We start from the raw sequence: 26,278 nt of genomic DNA, 5'->3' as shown, positions 1-26,278 counted from the left end.
ACGGAAAGCAGTTTCCGAAAAAATCGACAGTAATTCTGTTAAACTGACCCAAACACACGCTCCTGAAATTAATTTATCACAGCTTGTTTTCATTTCAAGATCAGGACTTGCGTCAATCCGATTCCCTATCCTGTCCCGAGACAGAAGTTATTTAATTAAATGTAAACTCCGTTTGAAGGGGGTAAAGAGTCATGGCCCGAACGGCATTCCTCTCCAGCATGTTTGCGTTCACATGTCACAGACGCGCTATTTTTTAGAATGTTTTTGGAATGTTTTCGGGCATACAAAAAAGGTGTTTAGACATGCCAGGTGTTTCTTTCGATAAATTTTGTTAAAAAGATAATAGTTTGAAGGAAAAAAACCTGCTGTTGAGCAGTATATATATCCCCCCTTTTTGACCAGGGAGGGTGGGCTTTTGAATCATGCTCCCCACTTTTCCGTGATGAGAAAATAAAATGCTTGTTTCGAGGTATAGAACATCCCAAGAACCAAAAATGTTTTCATAGCACTGAAAAGTGAAGAAAGAAAGTACAAAAGCTTTTAAAATGTGCCGTTTTGATGTAAGCGCGAGTACACATATCCGATGTACATATATATCTTGAAGAGCGCCCCCTAGTGTAATGTGGTGTCCGCCCGCCCCCCCCCCCCTCCCCCAGTAACATTGCAATGTTTTGATTTCTAAGCTGTCCTAAAGAATAATTCGTCACTGCGGTACGTTTTTTTTTTTTGCATACTTGCCATTTGCTTCATTAACAGGTTTTAGACCTAGGCCTTGATTTCTCTGCCGCTTTGATTAAAATGACCTTTGACCAATACATCTCTATCCAACTTGTCATACGTTTATTATGGGGAAAACCGTTCTGCAAAAAATCACTTGGAGTCATCTGCTCCTGGGACGGGTGTCTGTCTTTTGTACTCGTGATGCCTAATTCGATTGATGTGGCTCATTCTCAGGGTCCTTAAGATGAAGAAATGCTTACGCCCAAGCGACCAGAGAACATGCATGTCTCAATCCTGCACGAATCCAATTACATGGACAGGGGCACCCTTGAAAGAAAATTTAAATACAATTTCTATTGTGAACCTAATCCAGGGGAATACGCGTGGCAATAATGCAAAGATGCACAAACTTTTATTGAAAATGTCAAAGCTTTAGTCCTTTTTTAATTTAATGTCAACCTTCCCCTTTGTTAACGACCTAGTTTTAAAACGGGGGGGGGGGTGTTTGTTACTGCCTTGGGCAAAAATTGTAATTTGTTTATTGGCTCGTAGGACATATTGAAAAAATCGATAAAGCCATACACAAACATACATGTTAATTAAATTATGGTCTCCGCAACGTTGAACATAATTATATCCCAACGGCTCTTTTTATCAAATTAGCAACAAAAAAAGAGAAAAACTGGAAAATTAAAGGAAAACTAACGTCTCACACAAAGACACTTATTGACTAGGGAAAAGGGTCCACCGGCGCTTTCTCAATACATAAATTAAACCAAAGAATTGACAGTTATAGGACATATTTTGTTATGTTTGTCTGGGTTTTTTTTAGCGCATTTGAACATTTATAAGCTCATCGAGCTCAGACACAAACAACGTATTAGCGTGCAGCATCATTCAGCAGAAATATTTGCACTCTAGTTACCCAACAAAAATGTCATGCAACGCGAGTTTCAAGTGACCGGTCATGAGCTGATTGTGGGGTGGCAAATAATTGGCGAACCCATCTTTCCTGCTTAGCAACATTATGAATTTGACCCGAAGTGGCTCCCTCCTTTCTTCAACACTGCCCGATCCATGTTCTTCTATCGGTGTATTGCTTCGGTGTCCTGTTCACCCATCGAACGAATGCCGTTTGCGGTTCTTGTAGATTGACGCCCAGATGATGAGCCCGACCAGCCCGGTCAGAGCTACCCCCACGTACAGCAAATTGTTCTTAACCTCTGTGTCAATACAGAGAAATGGAAAATCGAACAAATTAAACAACACCTGACTGAGAAAAAAAAATGGAGCACTGTCTTTTGGTTACACACCTATGTTCCGACACCCCTATGTCCCGACACTCCTATTCCGACACCCGGAATATTGCATGATATGCAATAATGGTAAGAAGGGTTGCGGTATAAACACGAGGCTTATAGCAAAATGATATCCACATAATTCTAATCGAAACATCTAGTTCAACAGCTCTACCCACAACTGGAAATAAAAATAAGTATATGCTGCGGCTAACAAACCCTCCTAGTAATGTCAGTTTTACCAAGCAAACCTACATTGCAGTTCATCATCTCCAATCACGATTCACAGAAGACAACCATTATAACCGAGGTACGTATATACATGAAGTTTTTAACAGTTGCGGTGAAACTACATGAAACAAAAAAGACGAGCAGCACTTACTATTGTTCACTGTCACAGGTTCCATAACTGAGAAATAAAACAAATAAATGAAGTGAATTATAATATCATATATAAAATATATTATTTTTTAAAATACCCATGATATAATTATGAGGTTGTTTTACACCTTAAAGTTGTTATTTAGTTATGTGCTTTTTGGGTGTGGAACCCCGAAAAAATAGATTTTCAAATTGAATTGATAATTTTCTAGCAAATGATTATCTATGAGCTTTCCAGTGAGACATCGCACGAAAAAAAATCGGCCTGCGATAGGTAACCAATTAACTAATTTCAACTTCTGCAATAGAGGCGTCCCGTCTCTACCTTTATTTTTAGCTGCGCTGCGGGATAGAAGCTCAACAAATTGTCATGCATCTCCGTTGAGTCTGTTAGTCAGTTAGTTGGTAACTAACGTTGGCATTGTCTATTGCTCCTACATATTATTTTGACCGATTTCAACACCCTTTGGTCATGTCACATGACCAAACTGGGGTCAAAGGTCAGCAAAGGGGTTACTGGGGTCAAAACCTGATTTTGTTTTACTCAAAACACTACTTCCAATATTTACATGGCACAATTAATCACGCGACTCCAGTGGCGTATCCAGCTTTTGATGTGGTGGAGGGGCGGGGCGGGGGGGGGGGGAGGAGGCAATCGCACCCGCACATCCGCGCCGAAATGTAGACATGGGTTTTTTTCCCCGGACACTTGGCCTCCGTAAAATCAAAAAGGAGGGTGGGGCCTAGTACACATCTTGGAAACTTTACTGGGAAATATATGCCGATTTTCAAGGTGCATTGTAATGGATTAGGAGCTTGGTTTTCTTCTGTTTTTCATGTCAGAATTCTATCACCATTTATGGAAATAATTACGGAAAAAATATCTTTCAAAAATAATCAGCCTCTAGATACGCCACTGAGTGACTCATGCATGAAGACGAATTCGTTGGCCCGCAGCTTCCGATATCCGACCGAGCTTGGCTTTTTTAATAAGATATATCTTTTGGTGCCTAGAGAATCCCAGTGCATTTCAGCTCAATTCAATTCAATTAAAATAGACATTTATTTCCATGTACAGGTAATACACAATATTATGATTGATTATAATCATACAAAAATACACTCCGAGATGAAAGAATACATAAGAGACCTAAAAAAAAAAGGAGAGGTGATGCTGATATGGAGGCATATTCTGAAGACCAAAAGGCTTATGTAGAAATGCCTTTACAGACAAACAAAACCAGACAAAGACAAACAAAGACATAATAAAATCACGAGAACAGATTGTACGTATACTATAATAATATAAAAAGCACAAATTAAACAAACAATTAAAAGAGCAATGTTTAAAAGAGAGAAGGAGCTACGAAAGATAACAGGAAATAAGATGTTTATTCATGGATTTTTTTAAGCAACCCACAATGTGGCTGGCTTAATTTCTTTACCATTGACCGTCATGCGGGCCACGGGCTCATTGTTGTGATAGCAAGTATAGACCTGACCGTCCTCCGGCACGACATTGCGGATGCGTAACACGTGAACGGCGTCAATGTTCACCCGCTGCGTCCGTAGGCGTGTCTGCATCAGGTGTTGGGTGCCGTTCTGCCATCGGATCGCGTCCTGTAACCCGCCACTAGAAATTTACACAAACAGCATGAATTTGATTTAAGAAGATTGGTTTTTGCCCTCTACAAATGAAATTTCACATAGGGTACATTATAAATGAAACTTCTCATGAAATGAATCTTAAAACCAAATGTTGTCCGACAGCTTGTGCGACAAACTTGAAAAGCTTACTTTAGTGGGGCTCCAATCTCAGACATAACTGGTGAAACCGCCTTACCCACTCGACCACCGAGCTTGCCGGGTCGGCCGGCTGGTTAGTATGAAATTTTGTGTTGGTAAAAGGCAAAGCCTTAATATTGAATTTAGCAAGTGAAGTAAAGTTGTATTAACTTTTACGGTTCTTATAGATCCACCTCTCTTTTGGAAAATTGCTACTTGGCACGGTGAAGCCGCAAACGTCTTGACCTCTGCATGAAAAGCTTTGAATCGCAATCATTGTTAAGCGAACGAGCAATTAATTGTGATGCATCATGCTCAAGCGAGCTGTGATATGCATATATCATAGATATGTGAAGAATTACATGCATGCATCTTTGACAGTCAGTCAGGCCTTAGTCTAATTTAAAAAAAAAAATTACTTGTTGATTTTCATAAAACAATGAGATTCATTAATATAATTATAGTTACCCTGGACAAAACAACTCCATAGAGCTCCCCTGGTCAATGTAAAGTGTTTGTTTTTTCACTGAAAAAAAGAGAGAATAAAACATGTGTATAGTCAGTACATATTTTCATTGACTTTACAGCTCTATATTTTACATTTCACAATTAAATAGCGTTTGTCGCTCTATCTGTCTTACTTAAGAGAGTAATTGAGCTACACAAAGCATGGTTGATTTAACGAAAACAAAATCTTATTGGAGCGCAAACTCCATGCAAAAGACATGAACGTACATTCCGTGCGCCACCTCAAACTTTAATAGTCATCTGCTTCTGGTTGAAGGATGACAAAGCCGAGGAGTCGAAGGAGACCTCTTGCGACATTATCCAACTTAATAATAATAATAATAATTTGAAAGGCTAATCATCCTTACTCGCAGCTGGTATGCTGAATTGCGAAGGACGCGGCTACAACGTGGTCGGGCCGCTGGCACGTATAGGCGCCTATGGCTGCCGGCCACATCGACCCATATATGACCAAGGAGCACAGCCTGAGATCGAAAGTGTTTGATTTTTCCGGAGGGAGGGAAAACCGGAGGGCCCGGAGAAATACCCTCGTGGCACAGGAGAGAACCAACGCACAACTCTACTCACATGTGATCCGCGGCCAGGATTCGAACCGTGGTCACCTTGGTGAGAGGCGAGCGCTTTATGCACAAGCCACCCATGCCAAAAGTTGACGAAAAACAGGCGGGGATGAAAAAAAATAGATACATACTGACCCTCTGGTGGAAGTTTCGGACGCCCCAGGTCGAAATCCACGTGATACGTCTCCATTGCCTTACTATCAGACATTGAATTACCCTCTTTACCTGATTAAAGGAAATAAATACGATCCAAGTCAGATTTAATCGATTTATGTTTATGTTTTTTAGTGTTCTCAGTCTCCTTTATTTAGGCCTATTTCACACGAATATTTATATTTATACAAACCCTACTTTTTTCGTTTGAGCGTCTAAAAGGGTTACTCGTTTGGGTTGTGTTTTTTCACTTCTAATGACAAAAAGGTCCGCTCTATTTTCAAAATATGTTAAGTAATTAAATAAAGTTTCATATCCTATTAATTTTTTTGTTTTTATTTTATGTTTTGTTCGCTGTGTTCAAAGTGGATAGCTTCTGTGTCGGAACAGAAAGATAGCAATGAAACAATACTTTGGTGTGAAACTCGATCGAGAAGAGGACGAACAACGAGCATACAAGAAAAATGCTAGGAAACCAGCCATAAATTTCTTATCGAATGGATTTGAGTCCACTGGAAAAAAAGTGTACCTTTCGGACAAGCCTCTTCGCACGTCCTTATGATTTTTTCGTCTCGCCTGTATGAGAATAGTTGCCTCTCACTGTACGTAAGGACATTGGATCGGCACGGCACGCCCTCTGGATACTCCTGTTGACGGTAGCGTGCATAGCAGTAACCTTCAATCAGAACAACCGAAGATGAATCACAATACAGGGATATTGATCCGAGTCGCCAAGACTGAAAAGAACGTGGCGCTTCTTCGCCGATCCAAACGGTTGGTGGCAGCAGACGCCGGTACGCGCACGCAACCGGCGCGCAAGTTTCGTTCACAAATATTTAAAGATTAATGACTACATTTACATTCTGAATGATTTTAAGTAAAGTAGCCGCGAAAATGAAAAGACAAAAGGGTGCGGGATTCTATCGTTGCCACACTGCACACTCGATGTTATCGTTGATATGCGATATATCAGGCGATTCCAGGCGTTAATAGTTGATTTGTATTACAAAATGCCTAGGCAGGCATGACGTCCCGAGAATTTGTAAGTCTCACTTACAAAATGTGACGCCTGCTAAGCGTGATTTTAAACCCCATATTGGCGTTGTTCCCAAGAATGCACTTGAGAGACGATACCGTGAGAATTTTAAGTTCAAGAGATCTAAATCTAATAAAAGCCCCTACCAAACTGGAATTTCTCTCCCAATTCGCCGCAGTGGTTGCATCCAGTCCAGGTACTCCAAAGCGTAAAGAGAGTCGTCCCATCCTTAGCTGTTAAACAATGCAGGGCAAAAAAATAAATCGGGTATCACAAACCCAACCAGGCTATAAATTGCCATTTTAAAATAACACCAAGAAACTCAGTTGCACTACACGCAAGTAAGAGACTTCATTGTAAAACAGACTTTCCCGGATATTTTTTTTTTCACAGTTAACATATAAAATTGCTGGATATAAACATTAAGTTGGTTTGACAAAATTATTTGCCATTAATCCTCATTGCTTCATTGGATTTCATTGGAAATCGGTATATAAACAAAAAGAGTGGCTTTCCTCCGTCTTCAAGTTTCTGTCGTTTTTTTTTTTTTCATTTTGTCCACCAAGGTTCAATTGTAAGAGCGAATTCGGTTTGTGTGATTCACATTAATGCAGTGGTCATTCCTTTAACTTCTTTTTTGATATCGAAAAAATAATACGCGTGTAAAAACAAAACGGAAAACATATACTTCTTCAGCTTTACCTTGTTGTTCTCCATAGGGTTGGTCGTTTAGAGATTCGAAAACTGGAGAGAAAAAAAGTAACAGTAACATTATGAAAGCTTTCAAAACTGAGTGACAGAAAACAATACATGAATGTTATCGGAGACATGTGGCAGGGACAATAATAGTTACTCCATATCATTTTTGTCAGGCTGCTAAAGGACCCTTGGTCCTCACCATTCTTATGTAATATTTGTAGTCATTGCCCACTCTAGGCTATGGCAAAAACCACAAACCAACTGATTAATTACAATATTCTCTGTTCATTTACACGAAATGCAAAACGATTTTCTTTTGTTGTCCTTTTACAAAATATTGCAGTACAGAACTTTCAAATTATATCCAGATGCGTAACTTTTATATTATTATTATTTTTATTCATAAAGTGTTTATGACAAGTGGAAAACTGACAAGTGGGATAAAAGAAATGGAAATGAGTTAAAATTTGCAGCCAACACAACGACTAGTGAGACGCCCAGGTACAACCATTATCGGATTCACAGCTGCAGTAAGTGTCGAACTTTGTTTGTAAAACTCCAAAACTTGGGTTTTGAAAGATGAAAATGAAGCATCTGATCCGGCTGCAAGGGGGAGCCTGCCAGCCTGCCAGCCGCCAAGGGCGGATCCAGGGGGGGGGGGCAAAGAGGGCCATGCCTCCTCCCCCCCAAAAAAATCGTTTACTCTTTTTTTTCGTGACTTCGCAATAAAGGCAGGCAATGATTATACACCATCATCTTTTCTTCAAAAAACAATTGTTAAAGTGGTCAGAAATTGCCTCAGATCACGCAACAGAGCATCTAGAATCCATAAAAAAAAAATTCGGGGCCCTCAAGCGGGCCCCGAACCCCACGCCGTAATTTTTTGGACACACATTTTGGGGACCAAATTTTTTTTCAGAGATTCAGAAGTTGCAATATGTGGGGAACGGATAATGACTGTATACTTACGAAGGTGGAAGTACGGATCTTCGATAACTGTGGAGGGAAAAGGGGAAAAAAAAGTGTGTTCCTGAATGTAATTGTCAGTCACAACGGGACGAAGCCATTATTATTTTGTTTCAGTGACAAGTATTAAAATTGATGTTAAAGTAAAACAAAACTAAGCCAGGATCTAACATTTCTGTCATGAAAGAATTAATCGTAAGCTCTGGAACCAAGATCACAACCTGACCTGTTTGTCTTTTTTTCGGGGGGGGGGTATCGAAACAATTTTTTGGGTACCATTTCAGAGACACAAGGAATGTAGAGTCACTTAATTTAACTAGCAGCCAGTAACGGATCTAGAGGGAGGTCAGAGTGTTGCATGAATCAAACCCTTCCCCCCCCCCCCCGCCCTTCGCTCCCCCTCCCCCAAAAAACCCTCTCGGGGTCCAGGCGCTCAGTAATGTTAGCGTAATGCAAGGTAATGTAACAATAAAACGGGCGAAAATAAATTATGGAATGTTATTCTTCTCTCTACTCTCAAATTTATGCAGGGGAGAAAACTGTACATTTCAAAATGTTCCTGGAGGTAGGCCCCCGAACCTTCACCACCGCCCCCTTCATATTATGCCCCTTCCACCCCACTACGTTTCCGGAAAGATAGATTCGCCCCTAGACTGGCAGCTCTAAAATGTCCCGATTTTTTTCGGGGGGGGGGTCAGGTCGACGGGTCGAGGTCCAACATTTATGGTAAAATTGCATTTGCGTGGCAACTTAGCGAACCAAAGCCTGACGCTCTAACCTGTCACGTCGTATTTGCCAAACAAATCGCCTCCACTCTCGGGTTTACAGAAATATTTCCCAGCATTCCTCTGTCCGATAGTCGGAAACAGCAGTTGTCTCTTGTCTTCGTGGAACTCGTACCCATTCCGGAGGCCCTTCACAGTGTCCATGGTTTTAGTGGTGGTCGTTCCGTTGGGCTGAAAACTCCAGCTGACCGCAGAGCCTGGAGGTACGGGTCTATCCTTGCTATTGAAGAAGGGCGTCATAAAGTAGTGCACGGTTTGGAATTCCTATAATGGACTCCGCGCACGACCAGTAGGTGGCGCTTTTTAACACTTTCAAAAGCTCCACAATCAATTTAAGCATTTGGCTTTATTACGAAACTGCAGACGTAATTAAAGCCAATATAGATACAGTATATACCTACCAAACTTGGCAATCTAGTTCCAGCTTCATGCCAGCGTACGCCACAAGAGGGCGTTGTTGGTCAGGGCTTTGGCATGTACTAGTACTAGTAGGGACCTTTTTCTTGGGCGGGGCCTTTTTCTTTGGCGGTGGCGGGGCTCTGCTCCGTTCTTCTTTCTCCCTTTGTTCTATCTCATCAAATTCTATTTCACCTGAATAATATTGGGATTTTTTTAACCAGATGTAACGAAACATAGTAACTGTTAAATACATCGAAATCGTCAAAGGGTCATGTGACTACATAAAAAAAGAATAACTGGACCTGGGTACTGACAACAGTTTTAACAATCGTCTCCTTTTTTTAAGGTTTTGATGGTAAGTTTAATTAAAGACCATGAACAATCAAATCGGTTTTTCCCCTCTAAGGAATTACGGTGCCTGACCACCAAGACATTTTCAACTTAATACGGCCCATGGGAATGTATGTACTCGTAAGTTTAAATGTCAAATAAAATCAAAGGTGACTTAATACTGTGTATTATTAATTAATATAAGCTCTTTGGTGCCACCACACTGAGATTTTAGTCACGAAAATAAGAGAGGCGCTCAGTGAAGATGGATCGTGAATAGGCCTACTGCCTAAATATTGTTACACTCGTCTGCGTCTCATATTTATGTGGAGTGCGACCTTTTGTGCGACTTCAGATGTTTTGTGAATACAGCCAGAGTGCTAACTCCTCATTCCCACGTACAATACTGCATGAATTTTCGCATTAATGACGGAGCCAATAGTGCCACAGAGGACGTGCCGCAAAATGCCTTTCTAACACTCTTATTTTTATTGGATAGATTATTGCAGATTCGTATTTTGCAGAAGGACACCTTTTCGTAGATTATAGTCTTCAGCAAAAATTGCAAATCACAGCAAATGTTTTGATCTCAAGAGGTCTGATTCCTATATTTACTGTTACTATACAGGGTGAGTAAAAAAAAAACCGAAACCCAAATTTTTGGACCATTGTTTTAGGGAAGCTCTGCGTGTAGCACTTTCAAATTCCAGGATATGAACGCCCAATGCATAAGCTTTCTTTTAGTACAAGAATCATTCAAATCACTCATGTTCTTTTACGGAATTTTAAACACAACCATGCACCGTTTTAAGGTTCTGTCCACGGATCACAAAAAAAGGTGTGCGTTCTTTCAGCAAAACGAAAACAATTCACATAGGGATGTGTGTGAATTGGTTTTCCTTTTGCTGAAAGAACGCACATTTTTTTGTGATCCGTGGACAGAACCTTAAAACGGTGGTTGTGTTTAAAGGGAAAATACAACATTTGCAAACATCAGAAAATGAAACTACCAAATCATTTTGAAATACCTTGCTGGACTGTTAGTGAATGACAGTGTAAAGCATTCTGTAAAATCATGGCACCTGGTATACTGTCATTTTCAAGAAAAGTGGTATTTTTGTATCAATTTCCAACGCTGATCGGCCGATCAGCGTTGGAAAAAACTGGCTTTTTTTCAAATACTGGCCCCAGTTGACCATCGCACTTGTTTGCAATCGATTACACACCTATGAGCGGGTACAAGCCAGCTAGACTGGTTCCCTTACCTTACAATTCCCCAATACATGTATATGTAAACTGCTCTGTTTCTTCTTAAAAGGAGTCAAGGAAACCAGACTACAGGAAAATGATTGTTTTTCTTGATTTTTATAGCATTTTCGAACCCAAAACCTCAAAAAGTCAGTGTAACTATATTTGCTATATATTTCCAACCCCCCAATTCCGTCCATTTCTGAAAATTACAGCAAAAGCAAATGATGTTTATTCCCTTTAAAGTGATTTGAATGATTCTTGTACCAAAGAAAGCTGATGAATTGGGCTTTTATATCCTAGACTTTTAAAGTGCTACATTTGGAACCGACATTTGAGTTTCGGGTTTTTGGGGTTTTTTTTACTCACCCTTTGGTGTGAAGAATTTCGACTGTCTAATAGATGTCTTCAGTTCACCTCGCGTGGTACTGGGAACATTTCACGTCGACCCAAGAAACGACAAAGGCAACTTGAAAACCTCAATTTGTCTTGTTTCTTATTTTAAAAAAATCCTGACAAATACCAACCTAATTTAACTAACACGAAAATTCCTCTCCGGGTGTCTGTCAACTCGGCGGGTGGTGGTCCATAAAGCCGTTGATACCGCTGACCCCCTGAAATGGAAGAACGAACAGTGTATTTTATTATCATTGTAACGCACAAGATATCAGGGGCGGATCCAGGGATTTTTGAAGGGGGGCAGGCCCGTCAGATGTTCTGTATGTCACAAATCAATGCTGAAACAATGTAGACAGGGTTTTTTTCCGGACACTTGCCCTCCGTATAATCAAATACTGGGGGGGGGGGGGGGCATTTTGTTAATGGGGGCGTTTTGACACTCGGCTTTCGTAAACTCTATAGTGTGGGTAGTGGAGGTACCATTTTCCAATGGGGCGCTGTTCAAAGTGGAAGATCATATAAACATCCACACAACTGTCCTTTAAAAACTGGGCGTTTTGTGTTATTCCTGTATTATGCGTGCGAGAACGACTTTCGGGGTCCACTTTTACGACCTCAAAAAGTCGGGCTGTTTGTGCGTTGGTGATTGGTCACCGCTGTTCGCGAGCGCGGTGCTGAAAAGACACACACAACGTGTATATCCAACGTGTATATTGTTATACCTCTGTTTTGAACACTTTATAAATTTTCATTGGTCTAGAACGATCACGTGTTAGGTTTATAAAAAGTCATGGCACACTCTCTGTGTGAAATCACGTGCGTGATATCCCACAGGGAGTGTGCTATGAATTTGTACGTATACGCACAGTGGGCCAGTTCAAGGTCCAACTGCGCCAGAATGTAGAAAAAAGTGATTGTTTCAAAAATCAATACCTTCAATTTTTGTTAGTTCCCAATGGTCCAGGGGGACTCTAAATGCATGAATTAGGGACAAACATTGTTACGTTTAAACATGGGCGATACTCTGATGTTTTCAATTACAATCCAAATATTGCTGGTCAGTAAACGTAATGCGTTATTTAACTGGCTGTCTCGGTCGCTACGTAAAAGAAATCGCCACGAAAATTTACTTGAGTGTTGTTGATATCCTATATTTCATGAAAATAAAATTCATGATACGTCTAGTTTTTTATTTACAGTTTAAATTATGCGCCCTATGGTGTTCAAAACGCATATCCCACATCACAGCAGTTGTTAATTGGCTGACGGAACGACAGGAAAACGTATGCGTACTCGATCGTGTCCGATGTAACAACCGGGGGTCGTCTTTTTTCGGGAACGGTAACACATTAGGTTGGTTTTCTTTCAACCAGATGTTTGAAAGAAGATTTTATAAGCAAACAATCCAAAACATAAAAATTTCGGGGATATCAGGACCTAGTGCCCCTTTTATGCGTGTTTGTGTCGTTTGTTTAAACAAGATATCGGGTACGTAACGTGGGCCTCGCTTGGAAAAAAAACAACAATTTGACAAGATTACCTTCAATAATTCAAATAATTAAAAAAATAGTGTAAATTGGTATAACCGAGAAATGACAATTTATTAGAATACTTACCTAAGATTGCCAAATGCATAAATTGCTCTTCGCTCAACCTGCCAATTTCCTCGTCCGAAAGTTCCCGCCGTTTTCGGGTATGCGAGTGGATAGTGACCGATCCCAGTTTGCTGCCTGCGCATATTCATTATAAATCCACAACAAAAGCAACCCATCAACAAATATAGTGCTCAATCCTTCTCGTTGATCAAGACAATTTTCGAGACAAGACGAGAAAATCCGAACTTCAATGATGAATTGTGCGGATGGACTAGAACTCGAGTTCTAAAAAAAAAAAAATCCGCTGAACATTAATACACATGGTCCTCTCCTAGTTTCACTAATGCAAAAAAGAAAGAAAGAAACCATTCCCATTTCATAATTTGAAACTTTGAAGCTCTAAGTCTTAATATAAATGCTTTTGGAGTAGCTGTTGTAGAATAAATCCCAGCCTTTTAAAAGTCGTCTGTATACGGAAGCCCGTTCATGCCAGGTTTTCAAAGTAAAAAAGAAATAAATTATTCCAAAATAAGGACTTTTGCGAAATAACGCAATCGTATTGAATAGACACGACTTGAAATACGTATGGATTATGATACGCCGTAAACATTTTCGTCGCGTCTGATGTAAACAATCACGGACTTTACGTCTTTTCTCGAGAACGCTAAGACATTTGGTTTGTTTCCTTTCAACCAGACTTTTGAATTAGTTTAAGTAAACAACGTAAAGCATGATATTTTCGGGGATTTCTGGCCGTAATGCCCCTTTAAAAAGTGTCTTTTCGTCCTCTATGTGGAGCGGGGTCCTAGAATACACGACTACCTATTTCGTAATAGGCCATCAGCCTCGATCCAAAATTTTGGCCACCGGTATCAAATGAGGGGAATAATCGTCATAGCGATTTTTGGCAAGGTTTACACCTCAGGAGTTGGTAAAAAAAAAAAAAATGAGCGACTTGTGGGGCGTGCTATATGCGCAGAATGTAATCCTCCGTACAAACCTGTTCATTCTCAAAACACAATAACCACCATTGTGTTACCTTTTATTAGTTGTAGAATTCCGCTGTCTCCTGGCTGCCAAAAGTCAGTTTGGACGGCTGTTATTTAAATTAAAGACAATAATTTACAAACAGTAAAGCGAAAAATGAAGTTTAGGAACCGCTGTCATATTGTTTTTACTCTCTAAAATTTCGTAACCGTGCATTTTTAAATTTTACATAGGCCTAGCCTACCACTTTTTTGAAAAAAATTTCCCCAAATAGGCCTAGGCCTATAGGCTAATCATGCAAAGGTGTGCAAGGTGTAGCGGTAAGGGGGTCCACCTGAGCTAATTAAGTCATGAATTTTTAATATTTTTTTTGGATAATGACAAGAAATGAGATGTCTGGACAGTCCTAGCTGAAGCTATTACAATTTGTTAAGCTAGACTTACCAAATGAGCTGTCACAGGCATGATGTGGAGTCGATTAACACCAAACACACGACAAAACATAGGCAAACATACTTACCGTCAGCCCATAAACAAAGTAAGAAAACCAGCTGAAGAAACCACGCACGAAGCAGATTCATACTGTTCACAGATTTGTCAAGATTACAGTCGTGATACGATGTCAGTTCAATGAATTGAAATCCCTGCAGCCACCACTAAATACGTCTTACGAAAGACTTCACACTTAATGAATAATGTACGTAAATGTGATGCGCGTCTCCTAAAGAATTCTAAAATGCTACCGTAAATGTGTGCGTGCCATAGATATAGAATAAAAAGACGCGTGGCATGCGCGCGGCATGCGCGCGGCGCGGTGCCGGGCGCGCCACGCGCGCCGCGCCCCACAGGACTCCGCGCAGACGCTGCTTGCAGCCATAGATATCGTAAGTACATGCCTGTGTAACCGTGAAAACTGATTCACTGTGTGGAAACTAGCAAAAACTAAAACTCGATGGGGATAAAACTAAACTAAACTCAGGATCTTTGAAAGGAAAAGAAGTGAGGAAATCGAATTCATAGAGACAAGGGACACAATTCTAGATTTCAAACCAAAAAAGACCAAAAAAGAATTGATTTACTACAACCTCAAAAGAAAATCAAAATGACGAAATAAGAACTTTATACCAAGTTAAAACCTAAAATCAAGAAAACTGAGACTTAAAACCTGAAACCAACACAGTGTGTAATAAGTGGATTGTAAAGAAATACACTCAGACAGAAAATCTGTAGGACAAGATTAGAACAATAAAGAACATAATAAGAAAGAATGCCTCGGACAGACATTGTATTTCTGTGATTATAATCTGTTTTAAATTGAATGCGTAATGTTATGTTCATTGTTCTTGGTAACGATATATGGAGATTGTCAAATAAAAACAAACAAACAAACTAAACTGAGAAGACTAAACAGGCAATTTTAGAAAGCGCACCGCACGTTCAAAAATGTAAGCCTCTTCAAACATATTAACCCCTCTAAAAAAAACCACATATATTGGCTCCGCCCATGGTCAGCAGGTTCTAGACTCCGATCTCCACTTCCTCCTCCTTAGTATAAAGGAATGCTGGATTGGGCAGGTTGAGGGCGCTCTCCTCATCTGGCCGATCACCATTCTCGCTAACAGGTGCTGTATCCTCCTCGTGCGTTCTCCGCATGCAACGGCATCTGAACCGAAGAATAGAAGAACACAGTTGGTTTTACACTCTGAAATAAAACTTGTGAAACGACCTTTATCAGCACAACTCCCCGCTTTGTCTAAAACGTCACGGTGACATCAGATGGTTCTTCCAAAGTAAAACGGTGTACGGAAGAGCATATCGCATGTGAAATCGCATGCGAAATATATCTCTAGAAAATTCAATGAAGCCTTAAACAAAATCATGGCCTATGTCTTTGCTTAGATTCCTAATAGGAATACATGTACAACTTTCTCAAAGAAGAATACCTGGTTGCATCTACAACACCAACACAAGCCAAACTGCACAGATCACTAGTTATGGTTTGTCGACGTTAACATAATTGTGCATCGGCCGAGGTGCCCTTTCTTCATAACTCAATGTGTAGAGCAATGTTTTGAACCGTAAAAATAAAATGGGGGTGGGGGGGTTGGACATACTTTCCTATTTCCTCTCCTTCTTCCAGCGTCTGAGGCAGTTTTCGTCCTTTCGTCTCCGGTAGAAGGAGCACCAACAATCCCGCCAGAACCGCGCTCGAGCCGAACACGATCAGGGGTAGACTTTCCAAGTAGTCCCCTAACAGTAGAATGATTGGGGACAGAATTCCACCAAGTTGCGCCGCAACTGCACCCATGCCCACACCAATGCTCCTATAAAGTACAAACAAATTACCACCGGCATTTCAAATTGCCTACTTTCTTTCTGGAAACTCAAATTAAATATGAGGGAATTGTTAACTGCGATCGCTTGAAATCGATTGGTTCTATAACATTATTTTCCATTTTAGTCGATTAGATTGAGAATGCATGCCTCGTCATGGAAATCGCATTTCGATGCACTATGCAAACCACTGTCTTTGTTGAAATTCCTAAACCAATTGCGAATACATTTTGTAAGATGAGTGATAAAAATACAAACCCTGACTCAATCCAAGTTCTCAAACAATGAAATCCTTTTAAACAAGCAAACTTTTATATGGGATGTGGAGTCGGTTTCTTACAGTATATTATAATCACGAGGCATTTTTACCGTCTCTAAATATTCAAAATAAAGCTAGTCCAAATGGTGTTTGAAAGAAGTCCAAAGGATTATGTCCGAAGGACACAGCGAACTCGCACCTGACTGGCGTGGGGAACAGCTCCGACGTGTACAAGTAAATTATGCTGTACGAGGCGGACACCCCGAATTTGCCAATCATGGCCACCACGGTGCGCCAAATACCCAGTGCTGAAAAAAAGAACCCAAAAAAGCAATTTTAAGTTGGTAATTTTTATGAGTTTTCGCTTCAAGCATTGTCGACACATGAGAGGCAAAGAACGTGAGGTTTGCCTGACTAAATTGTTGAAATTATTTAAGTCCACAAGTCATGTCATCATTATTGATAAGTCACTGAAAAGTCAACACAAAACTTCACAATTTCTGATCATATACAAAGCTTCAGGAGCTTGTAAGCATGTCCCTAATAAACAACCCTGAACGTTCTTTTATAGCACCACTTACGAATGAAGATCGTAGCCAAGCAGGCGATACCAGCGATGAGTTCGAGCACGGCAGTGTTCCTCTTGCGACCGAACCATTCAACGCCGAACGTGGCGTAAATCAGCGCTGGGATGTCCACGGCTCCCGATACGAAGAACGCCCAGTACTCATCCACGCCTAGATTGTCGGTGCTTTGTGCGAGGCCGTAATAAACAAGATTGTTCACAGTCCTATTTGAAGAAACGACATAAATATTATTTTGGTTGTGATTAGGACGTACTACAAAATAATGCAAAATCAATTGCTTATACATTTTGTACCTATGTCGTCGTAGTAATTTTTTTCACGTCATGGCAAAGTGTACACAAAGATCCCCTATGAGTCTGATTACTCTTTTTATTGAAAAAAAAATCTTATTACATGCAAAATAAAATAGTGTTTGTTAAAAAAACAATTAAAAAGAATATACCAATTTGCTTTCTATTCGTAAAATTGTCCAATTATTTCTTCCAATGTGGTGTTCATTACCAATTGATCATGATAGTGGTGGTCTTGGCCGCCATGTTGGGTGTTTTGAACAGGTCAATGACAGATGGAGGAATAGCTGATGTCTTCGATTCCTTTATAAATAGGACAGGGAAATTGGTGGAAACAAAACAACAAAATGGTACAGTCTGAGGGATCAAGACGAACCATGTCGTTTCATCTGCGTAAACCTATTCACATCGTGTACGTCGACAATTAAAACCAAAATATATTATGACATCCCTGAGCCCGCATCTTCAACTAACTATTTTAAACCATTAAGATGCATGCATTAGGCCACATTACCCTCGAGTTCGATGAGGTCGGAGTGTATACGGATACGACATTAAGTCTAAGCTGCTAAGGATAGTTTAAGTTGATTCAACGCATTCGATGAATATAGTGTTCGGATGCACAGCATAGCCGGACAAAGTACGACTGAATTGTGCGGATATTTTGGAAGAAAACAAGTGGGCTATAGGCTCGAGTCCAAATCCTTCAGCAACCCTGTTTGCCAAAAGATAAGTTGTCGATTAATTACCTATTTTCGAAAGCTGGATTTAAAAGTTTATACATTTTCAGTTGACGAATTTCAGGAAAGGATGATAGATTCAATGTCGGTGCATTTGTATTCACAACCCCCCCCCCCCCCATAACATCACAACAAATCATACTGTTTCGTCCTTGATGTCGTCTCTATCGAATAAGACGTCTGGCAGCGTCTTCCTGTTGATCTTGGCCACTCTTCTGATGACGACCTCAGCTTCGTCAATCCTTCCCTTGGAAACCAACCAGCTTACCGACTCTTGAATAAATCTGTCCAAGAAAGGGGGAGCGTAGGGGGATTTGACTTTGGTGATATGTATGTGGCCTATTTTCGAGTAGTTTAATAGGGGTAAGTGGTGCCACCAACGTCAAAATAGCCCCCCCCCCCCCCAAAAAAAAAAAAGAAATTGTGAGCCCCCCAAAAAAACCAAATCCTGGGTGCGCCACAAATTTGGCTCAGTTTCAATATCAGTAGAATGTGCAGAGTAGTGTATGGATGTGTGCGTTGCGTGATGTAAACGTCACTTTTTGTTGTGGTTTGGTTTTTATTGCACCAGGAGATTCATCGCATTCAAATCATCCATTTACCCTGTTGTTACGGAGGTTGTGGGTTCTAGTACGATCCGAGCAAAGTCACAAAGGTTTTTTTTTTTTAAAGGTCTTCTGAAGCATTTATACCGGTTTCTTTGATATTAAAACCATGAAGAATAAAGAAGTCTGCTTTTTCATATATCAGTGGAAACAACATTCCATCATTGGGGTTTGAACCCAGCCAGAAGACAATGATGACAGACACCTGAGGTATAAGTGGCTTTATCATATGTTAAATTAAACTGTAATACATGTAATTGTTTTAATATATATAACTGAAACCCTGTCAGGACTCAGGATTTCAGCTGCCGGTGCAGTATGAGTGCATCTCACTTTGACGAAGCTACACTGCACATACTCTTGAAGGGTTCCCAGCAAGGGATGGGTTTAAGTCTCAAAACTTCCTTCTACGAAATATATGCAGGCGCGGATCCAGGGGGAGTCAACTCCCCCCCCCCCCCCCCAAGCTCTGTCCCCCAAAAGTCCATAGAAATTCATGAAAAAAAATGCGAACCCACCACCCTGCTGTGACACCCAAAATGTGTTTACTGGTAATAATGTCCGCCTTTGCACCCAATACGAACAGAGCCAGCTTGGTTAGGGGGTATATGTTCAATATTCTGTGATATAGCGCCCCCATTGAAAGTATCCCCCCCCCCCACCCCACCTATTGATTTTCGGAGGCCAAGTGTCCGGAGAAAAAAACCTGTCTATATTTCAGATTGTTTTGCCGATGAAAACAAAACAAAATCTGCGAAAATTCCTGGATCCGCCCCTGATATGAATATCCAGAGTATGACAATAAATGTGTGCTCTTGTTTTGCATTTATGTAAAAGAAGACGCCTTGGTATTGTCTTGGTACGAGCACTTACAGCACTGGGACGAACAAAGGGAGCAACGGCAGCGAAACGATCATAGAGAGTCGTCGCCAGTCCCTGATGTACATAGCAGCGGTTGCCAGGAAGAAGTATCCACACGCGTATAGAATGCCCAAGGCCATGGTAGCTGCAGTGCGCCAAGAGTTACCAACAAATTCAATGACTGCAGGAGTAAACAAAATAAAAAGAAATTGCTAAAATCATTGTATAGATAGTGATCCGCCTCCCATTAAAACTGAGTATAGGGCGAGGTTGGAATATTTGGACTTTTGCCAATGGACCTTATTCAAGAGGAAGCCATTTCGGTCGTGTTCCCGAACGTATTTCATAAATTGTGAACTGTTGATTGGGATTAAGATGGTGCCAGACTATTAATGCATTCTAGCCTCACTTTTACTTTATTTTTAAATGTGGTTTAACACATTAACGGTATGTTTAATCACACATTTACAAATTATCTGTCACAGCAGACTGCTATTTATTTTGTAATTAACTTATGTCATTGCTATCACTTCGCTTCGCAAGTTCCAAACAAATGAAGATTTTACCTTTCACTTTAATATGGCCGACTCGTGAATTTAGCCCATGGACGGTGACACCTAAAAGTTCATGGGAACTTGATTTTTAATTTCTAATCCATCTCTGTACGTTTTGTTCTGGTCAGATTTTATGCTCTATTTGTGGCCATCTCGTTTTCCTGGTTTTTATTGTTTGTGTTTTTCTGTTCTTGCTTTTGTTGATTGATTTTGTTTTAAACATTTTGTTGTTTTGGAATGCAAGAGGACATGGTTGTCAAGTGGGTTTTGCGAAGAGGTTATCCAAAAGAGGTTGTGTGTATGTACAAAAGCATGCAGAAGCCTCACCAATAAGTTAGGTAACATCGCTATTAATAAAGACTCTTTGGTGATATGCAGTTATTTTTTGGTAATAGGGCACAGAAACGCCTTACCTGGCGCTACCTCTTCTTTTGCAGTCTAAAATATAACGGAGGGATGGCTATGCACAGCGTCCTCTCTTGTTAGCGTATGGGGTTAGTCCAAATTTGAAATTGGGGCTTAACTCCCCGACCGTGTGAGTATAGCTTGGACAAGGAGTCAAACGTAAATTACGACAGTACAACCCCTTACCCAGTACGTATAGGGGAATGTAGAAACCCATGTTGCCGAAGCCAGCGACGAAACGGAAAGCCATGTACATGTAGATGTTCACGGAGAATGTTGTGACGATTGCGCCACAAGCGAGAAGCAGCAATCCAAAGATGACGGTTTTCTTGCGACCAATCCTACCAATAGAAGGAAGAGAACAGAGGACGACAAGGGTTGCTGTATTTTGACTACCACAGGCTAATTGGTTGACATGATTATTGCTTGGTTGGCTTTCTTTTTTGCAGGCCTGGTGGAAGGGTCTTGGCCTTTTTTAAACAAAAGTAGTGGACCTTTTTGAGTAAGACTTTACCATTTTTTTACTCATAATTATATGTAACAACGGATGTGCAGTTAAAGTAATGTCAACATTTTCGATTTCATAGTTCTTAAAATTACAAACAGGCAGCTAAATCGACCCATGTCAAATCTGGGCCGGGTTGACAGGCGTCCTTAACCGAACGTTTTGATAGTCAACCTGTCGACCTACAGCAACAAGCGAGTAATTTTTTTACCAAAAAAAATATGCAATCGCTTATGAATTCGCCTCTAATAAAACGTGTCAGGTTAAATGTTACAAATTTGTGTTTACCTTGGCCAATTTTTACCCTCCCCAACCAAAAAAAAAACTATGTCAAGCTCATACTGTGGGGGACCGAATCGTGCAACATGCTTACCAGTCGGATAGAGAGCCGAAGATGAAAGATCCAACCAAAAACCCAGCGAAGTAAATCGACTGAGCGAGGCTGCGCAGACTTTTCTTGTCACACACCAGGTCAAACTGAGGAGTTAAAAACAAAACGTAGCAAAGTGGACCGTCAGTGTGTGAGTGGGCACCCCGACACCCTCCTATATGACAAGACGTCACACCCCTTCCAGTTGGAGCTACTCTTCGTAACGGAGTCCATAGGGCTATGGCTACAAGCGATGAATTTGGAAAATAGCCCTCCGAATGGAACACCGAAGAACTGACATCGTAAGGCCTACCCCCCTCCCCTTTAGAAAATAGTAAAGGAGTCTATATGCATAACTATAATTTGAGACTGGTAGTTAATCACACTCATCAGTACGGTGGCCCAGGAACGACATTTTAATATTGACCTTCTTAATATGAACCTTCTAACTTCTTAATGTTGACGTTGTACCTTCGCAATATGCACGTTGCACGTAGCTTAATATCGGATTGTGGAAGTTGTTCTTTCTCAATGTGAGTGTTCGATATTGTTGATGTTCACGTTTGATCTTGTCAATGTACACCATTGATCATGCTTGATGTCAACGTTGCACCTCGCTTCTTGGCAATATGAACCATGTACATGTACCTTCGCATTGTGAACGTTTGACCTTGCATCTTGTTAATATCATTGTTGAACCGTCCTCCTTCGCAATGTGAATCATGCATTATGAAAAGTACGAAGTCCTTGCCAAGCCCTATATAGTTAAACAACAAATTATGATGGAGTTTCAATCTGACGGCTGTTTAATGTCACTTAACCTGGGTCTACCCTGTAGTGAGTCTTATCATGAATCAAGGCTCTCTGTTTTATTTCACTCATCTTTTATAATTCATGTTCAGGCTACTGAGCACTGTTTCACTAGAAAAGAAGTGTTCAATTAATTAATTAACTAATCTATACGGATATGAATATGGATTGAAGGATGTAAAGTATAATGATAACAGCCTTCTTAACGTGATCACAGAACACTGCATTATTGTCATTGACGGAGAGTGTACCGTCAAGAAATTAATTAGTCTAATTAATTGAACACATCTTTTCTAGTGAAACAGCGCTCAGTAGCCTGAACATCAATTGTAAAAGATAAAGTGAATTAAAAAAGAGATCCTCGATTCATGATAAAACTCACTAGGGTAGACCCAGATTAAGTGACATTTAACAGCCGTCAGATTGAAACTCCATCATAACTTGTTGTTTAACTATATAGGGCTTGGCAAGGACTTCGTACTTTTCAGAATGCATGATATGCACATTGCAAAGGAGGACGGTTTAACAATGATATTGACAAGATGCAAGGTCAACCGTTCACAAGGCGAAGGTACATGGTTCATTTTGCAAAGAAGCAAGGTGCAACGATGACATCAAGCATGATCAATGGTGTACATTGACAAGATCAAACGTGAACATCAACAATATCGAACATTTACATTGAGAAGGAACAACTTCCAAAATGCGATATTAAGCTACGTGCAACGTGCATATTGCGAAGGTACAACGTCATCATTAACCCCATGCGTACGGGAATTAAGCGGTCATGGCCGCGGCCGCTAATCCTCATTGGAATGCAGTTGCCAGCTGCGGTATGCCGTGGCACACGACTAGTGGGTAGTTCCACAGCTGCTGCTTTTGTGCAGTCCCGCTACCACACAAAGGCTGTGCAGTCATGCGGGCCACTTGCTCTATGTGTGGAGGAATGTCCCCATCACACCCCGTCCTTAATGTTAAGAAGTTAGAAGGTTCATATTAAGAAGGTCAATATTAAAATGTCGTTCCAGGGCCACCGTACATCTGTGATGTAGCCGTGGTCACATCCTGCATTGAAAATCTTGATCTGGAACCGTAAGTCCAAAACTCCATGTGAAGTATATTGCTTGTGATTAGTATGCAGCTGTTGTTTGCTTAGCATGAAAATCTCATGGAGTTTTGGCTGGTTACCTGCTTTTATAAGCCAGACTTTTCTTGTCCTAAGCAATTTTTTGTGCTTAGCAGCGCCGTGAAATTGGGCCCTGCTGGACTCACATCTGAGATGGTTGTAGTCTCATACTGCGATGTGTCGTATTCCCATCCATCTTTGCACGGCACCCGACCGTAAGTATGATTTTCAACGTCACTGGGTGGCTCGTATGGATCGAACTCGTACCCAGGTGGCAGGTCCCACTGCTGGCAAGTGGAATAAGGATACTTGCTGTCCTCGTTCTCTGGAGGAGGCAGGAGGATGGATTTTTTCACGTCCGTGCAGTTGTCTTGAAACTCCACCCAGCTGGAGCAATTTTCCTTTGGCAGAACTTGGCACCAATGGTCCGTTTCGGCTGCGAAAAACACGTCGGCGAAAGTCACCATACCGCCGACCGCAGATAACACGCCAGCGTATAAGACCACAAATAACTGATAGCGCCCAAAATTGCCCACAAGGGGAATGATTTCCTCCAACTTCATCCTGGATTAGCTCCTCAGCTCCAGGATAAAAAGGTTCCACAATGTTCTCAACCTTCAGCAAGAGAAACAACTGGACTTGGTCTATTGCATCAAGACTATTATTGAAAACCTATTACACCCAGCAATGATAAGAACTGAACTTTATTCCCAATGACATTAAAGGGAATATACAATATTTTCCACTGATATAATTTTCAAAAATGGATGGATTTCGAGGTTAGTATTTTACAGCAAATAAATTCACTGACTTGTTTGTGTGCATTAGTGCTAGAAAAAAAAAACGAAAAAATGGCTTGTGCCATGCACAGGTGTGTAATTGATTGCAAACAAAAGTCGGACTGACTGAATATGGTCAATTAGGGGCAGTATTGAAGAAGAAAAAAACAGGGTTTTTTTCAACGCTGGTCAGCCGACCAGCATTGGAAATTGGTAAAAAAAATACCACTTTTTTTATAATGCTTTAGACTGTCATTCACTAACAGTTCAGTAAGGTAGTTCAGAATAATTTGTTACTTTTGTTTTTTGATGTTTGCAAATGTGGTATATTCCCTTTAAACAATCACAGTGTCAAGTGGTGCCATGATTAAAGGTATTGTCATCATGTGACATGGCCCACCAATGTTATTATGAGCATCACAAACTTTGGCATGTTATCTAAAACCTACACTGAAAAATTGCCTGGGTTAATTTTACCAAAGAAAGGGTGAAAACTGGAACTTCCCAAACTTGGGTTGTTCTATAACCAATATTATTGTTTGGGTTAGAATTTCTGCTAAATTCTACCAAAACCTGTGGTCGTTCAAGACCAAATTTAATTTGGTCTTGTATGACTACAACTTTTGGTTGAATTTAACATAAATTATAACCCAAACAATTGCTTATAGAACAACCCAAGTTTGGTAGCAATTTTTCAGTGTACAAATAGAAGTGCCTTCAGAAACGTTTTGCTACAATGGTCCAATATGGAGGATCTACGGGGGAGTCAACCCCCCCCCCCCCCCCTGCGCCTACCTTTTGCCCCCGAAAATAGGAAAATCCTCCGGGTAAAAAATAGCACATGCCTTAAAACTGCCCCGTGACAGTTTATCTGAACAATATCTTGCACAATGCTTTCGCCACTGACTGGGGCTTCTGAGGATGTGCAGTTATAACGTAATCGGCGGATTACTCTAGATATTGTAACGGCGACCCAAAGAGGCCGACCGTCGGTTGGGTGGACTAACTAATTGATAAAAAAAATACAGCATGATGATCACCACATAACAGACAAAGGGACAAGTATATGCAATATCAGAAAACAGCAATAATGACAATTGAATTAGCGCTTCTTCGCTTACAAAATAATTAACCAGGGGAGAGTAAGCAAATAATTATGAATAATATAATTTCAATGACAAGTTACTGACAGAGCCAAGAACTCAGACTGGGGACCACTACGATGGAACACTGTAGTCTACTAGGCCATGTAAAAACTACTGGGTGCAAGGGGGGGGGCTAAATTGGAACATACTCACAAGACTATGCAGACCACTGAACCCTTTGGTGTGAAGTAATGGTGGTGGTGGTGATGGTGAAAAATTAAAAGAACACAGTGTCTTGCACATAAACAAGGCCAAACTAAACCAGGCTTCCACCTTCAGCCATACATGTAAAAGAACTTGGAAAATAAAAAACTAAAATGCACACCACCATCCACCACTACCATCCACCACGGATCCTAGACACCAGGATAAACGACTGTTCTGAGCTCTAGTACAAAATGCACACAGTGGACTTGCGGTCCATTAACAGCGGTCACCCCCACACCCGGTCATTATCACGCAGTGAAGACCGGCTCCTCACACTGTTATTCCCTTATTAATAAATACCTTGGAGAGTTGATGGTTTCTGATTGGTCGAGACTCGATCACGTCGGGGTGTATTAACGGTGATATAAAGACCGGCCTCAAAGAACAAGCGAAAAAATGGCCCCTGAACCAGCATTGATCCAGCCCCATGGAAGGCAATGATTGGCCAAATTTACAACAGTCATACACTGCACATGCGCTCAACCACCTTCGCGTGAGACTGACGCGCGCCTACACAACACAGTTGCTATGGGTGCGCGCGCGTAAGGAAATTTTGAAACGACATCGTACAGCAGTGCAGTATACTGAGAATGTTTACGTTATTCATCCCGGCCGTAGCGCGGTAAACGATATCCTCGCTAGCGCTATATGCTGTATTTTTAATGCACTGCATGCATAGACATAATGATCTGACTGCATGCATAGCGCTAGCGAAGATATCGTTTACCGCGTAACGGCCGGATGAATAACAACTAGCGCCTTGACCAAGGCTACGGTCACCCCCAAACCCGTCCCATTATCACGCAGTGAAGACCGGCTCCTCACACTATTA

The 26,278-nt window shown here is 40.9% G+C and overlaps 2 protein-coding genes across 6 annotated transcripts; both read right to left on the bottom strand.

Moving 5' to 3' along the window:
* Positions 1 to 821: 821 nt before the first annotated feature.
* On the bottom strand, positions 822 to 14,639 carry LOC119745645 (Ig-like V-type domain-containing protein FAM187A). 2 transcript variants are annotated; one of them, XM_038222153.1, is made up of 15 exons: positions 14,390 to 14,639; positions 13,922 to 13,978; positions 12,904 to 13,017; positions 11,416 to 11,502; positions 9,313 to 9,502; positions 8,905 to 9,131; positions 8,130 to 8,156; positions 7,164 to 7,205; positions 6,608 to 6,694; positions 5,955 to 6,101; positions 5,408 to 5,497; positions 4,653 to 4,710; positions 3,845 to 4,032; positions 2,401 to 2,427; positions 822 to 1,943 (listed from the first exon to the last, which is right to left on the bottom strand). In XM_038222153.1, the coding sequence occupies exons 1-15, from the start codon at positions 14,448 to 14,450 to the stop codon at positions 1,834 to 1,836; spliced, it is 1,512 nt and encodes a 503-aa protein (XP_038078081.1). In that variant the 5' UTR covers positions 14,451 to 14,639; the 3' UTR covers positions 822 to 1,833. The 2 variants fall into 2 exon arrangements, with proteins under 2 accessions (XP_038078081.1, XP_038078082.1); XM_038222154.1 differs by lacking the exon at positions 13,922 to 13,978 and having other exon boundaries at positions 14,390 to 14,638.
* Positions 14,640 to 14,882: 243 nt separating this feature from the next.
* Positions 14,883 to 25,648, bottom strand: LOC119745644 (organic cation transporter protein-like). Of its 4 annotated transcripts, XM_038222151.1 has the most exons (12): positions 25,565 to 25,648; positions 25,389 to 25,415; positions 23,462 to 23,930; positions 21,383 to 21,486; positions 20,691 to 20,845; positions 19,558 to 19,726; positions 18,222 to 18,363; positions 17,551 to 17,642; positions 17,044 to 17,252; positions 16,662 to 16,770; positions 15,984 to 16,193; positions 14,883 to 15,532 (listed from the first exon to the last, which is right to left on the bottom strand). In XM_038222151.1, the coding sequence occupies exons 3-12, from the start codon at positions 23,876 to 23,878 to the stop codon at positions 15,388 to 15,390; spliced, it is 1,752 nt and encodes a 583-aa protein (XP_038078079.1). In that variant the 5' UTR covers positions 23,879 to 23,930; positions 25,389 to 25,415; positions 25,565 to 25,648; the 3' UTR covers positions 14,883 to 15,387. The 4 variants fall into 4 exon arrangements, with proteins under 4 accessions (XP_038078079.1, XP_038078076.1, XP_038078077.1 ...); XM_038222148.1 differs by having other exon boundaries at positions 25,389 to 25,622; XM_038222149.1 differs by having other exon boundaries at positions 25,393 to 25,622.
* Positions 25,649 to 26,278: the final 630 nt, after the last annotated feature.

This window comes from Patiria miniata, unplaced genomic scaffold, assembly GCF_015706575.1.
Source record: "Patiria miniata isolate m_02_andy unplaced genomic scaffold, ASM1570657v1 HiC_scaffold_7, whole genome shotgun sequence".
Classification (NCBI taxonomy): domain Eukaryota; kingdom Metazoa; phylum Echinodermata; class Asteroidea; order Valvatida; family Asterinidae; genus Patiria; species Patiria miniata.
This window is presented reverse-complemented; position numbering and strand designations above follow the sequence as displayed.

Coding starts and splice junctions, on each gene's coding strand:
- LOC119745645 (XM_038222153.1), bottom strand. CDS start 14,450: ATGAATCTGCTTCGTGCGTGGTTTCTTCAGCTGGTTTTCTTACTTTGT. Junction 11,503..12,903: donor TATGCATTTGGCAATCTTAG/GTAAGTATTCTA, acceptor CTTCCATTTCAG/GGGGTCAGCGGTATCAACGG. Junction 1,944..2,400: donor ACCTGTGACAGTGAACAATA/GTAAGTGCTGCT, acceptor GTATTGACACAG/AGGTTAAGAACAATTTGCTG.
- LOC119745644 (XM_038222151.1), bottom strand. CDS start 23,878: ATGAAGTTGGAGGAAATCATTCCCCTTGTGGGCAATTTTGGGCGCTAT. Junction 17,643..18,221: donor ACGACATCAAGGACGAAACA/GTATGATTTGTT, acceptor CTATTTATAAAG/GAATCGAAGACATCAGCTAT. Junction 16,194..16,661: donor CTGTTCCCCACGCCAGTCAG/GTGCGAGTTCGC, acceptor TGTACTTTATAG/GAGCATTGGTGTGGGCATGG.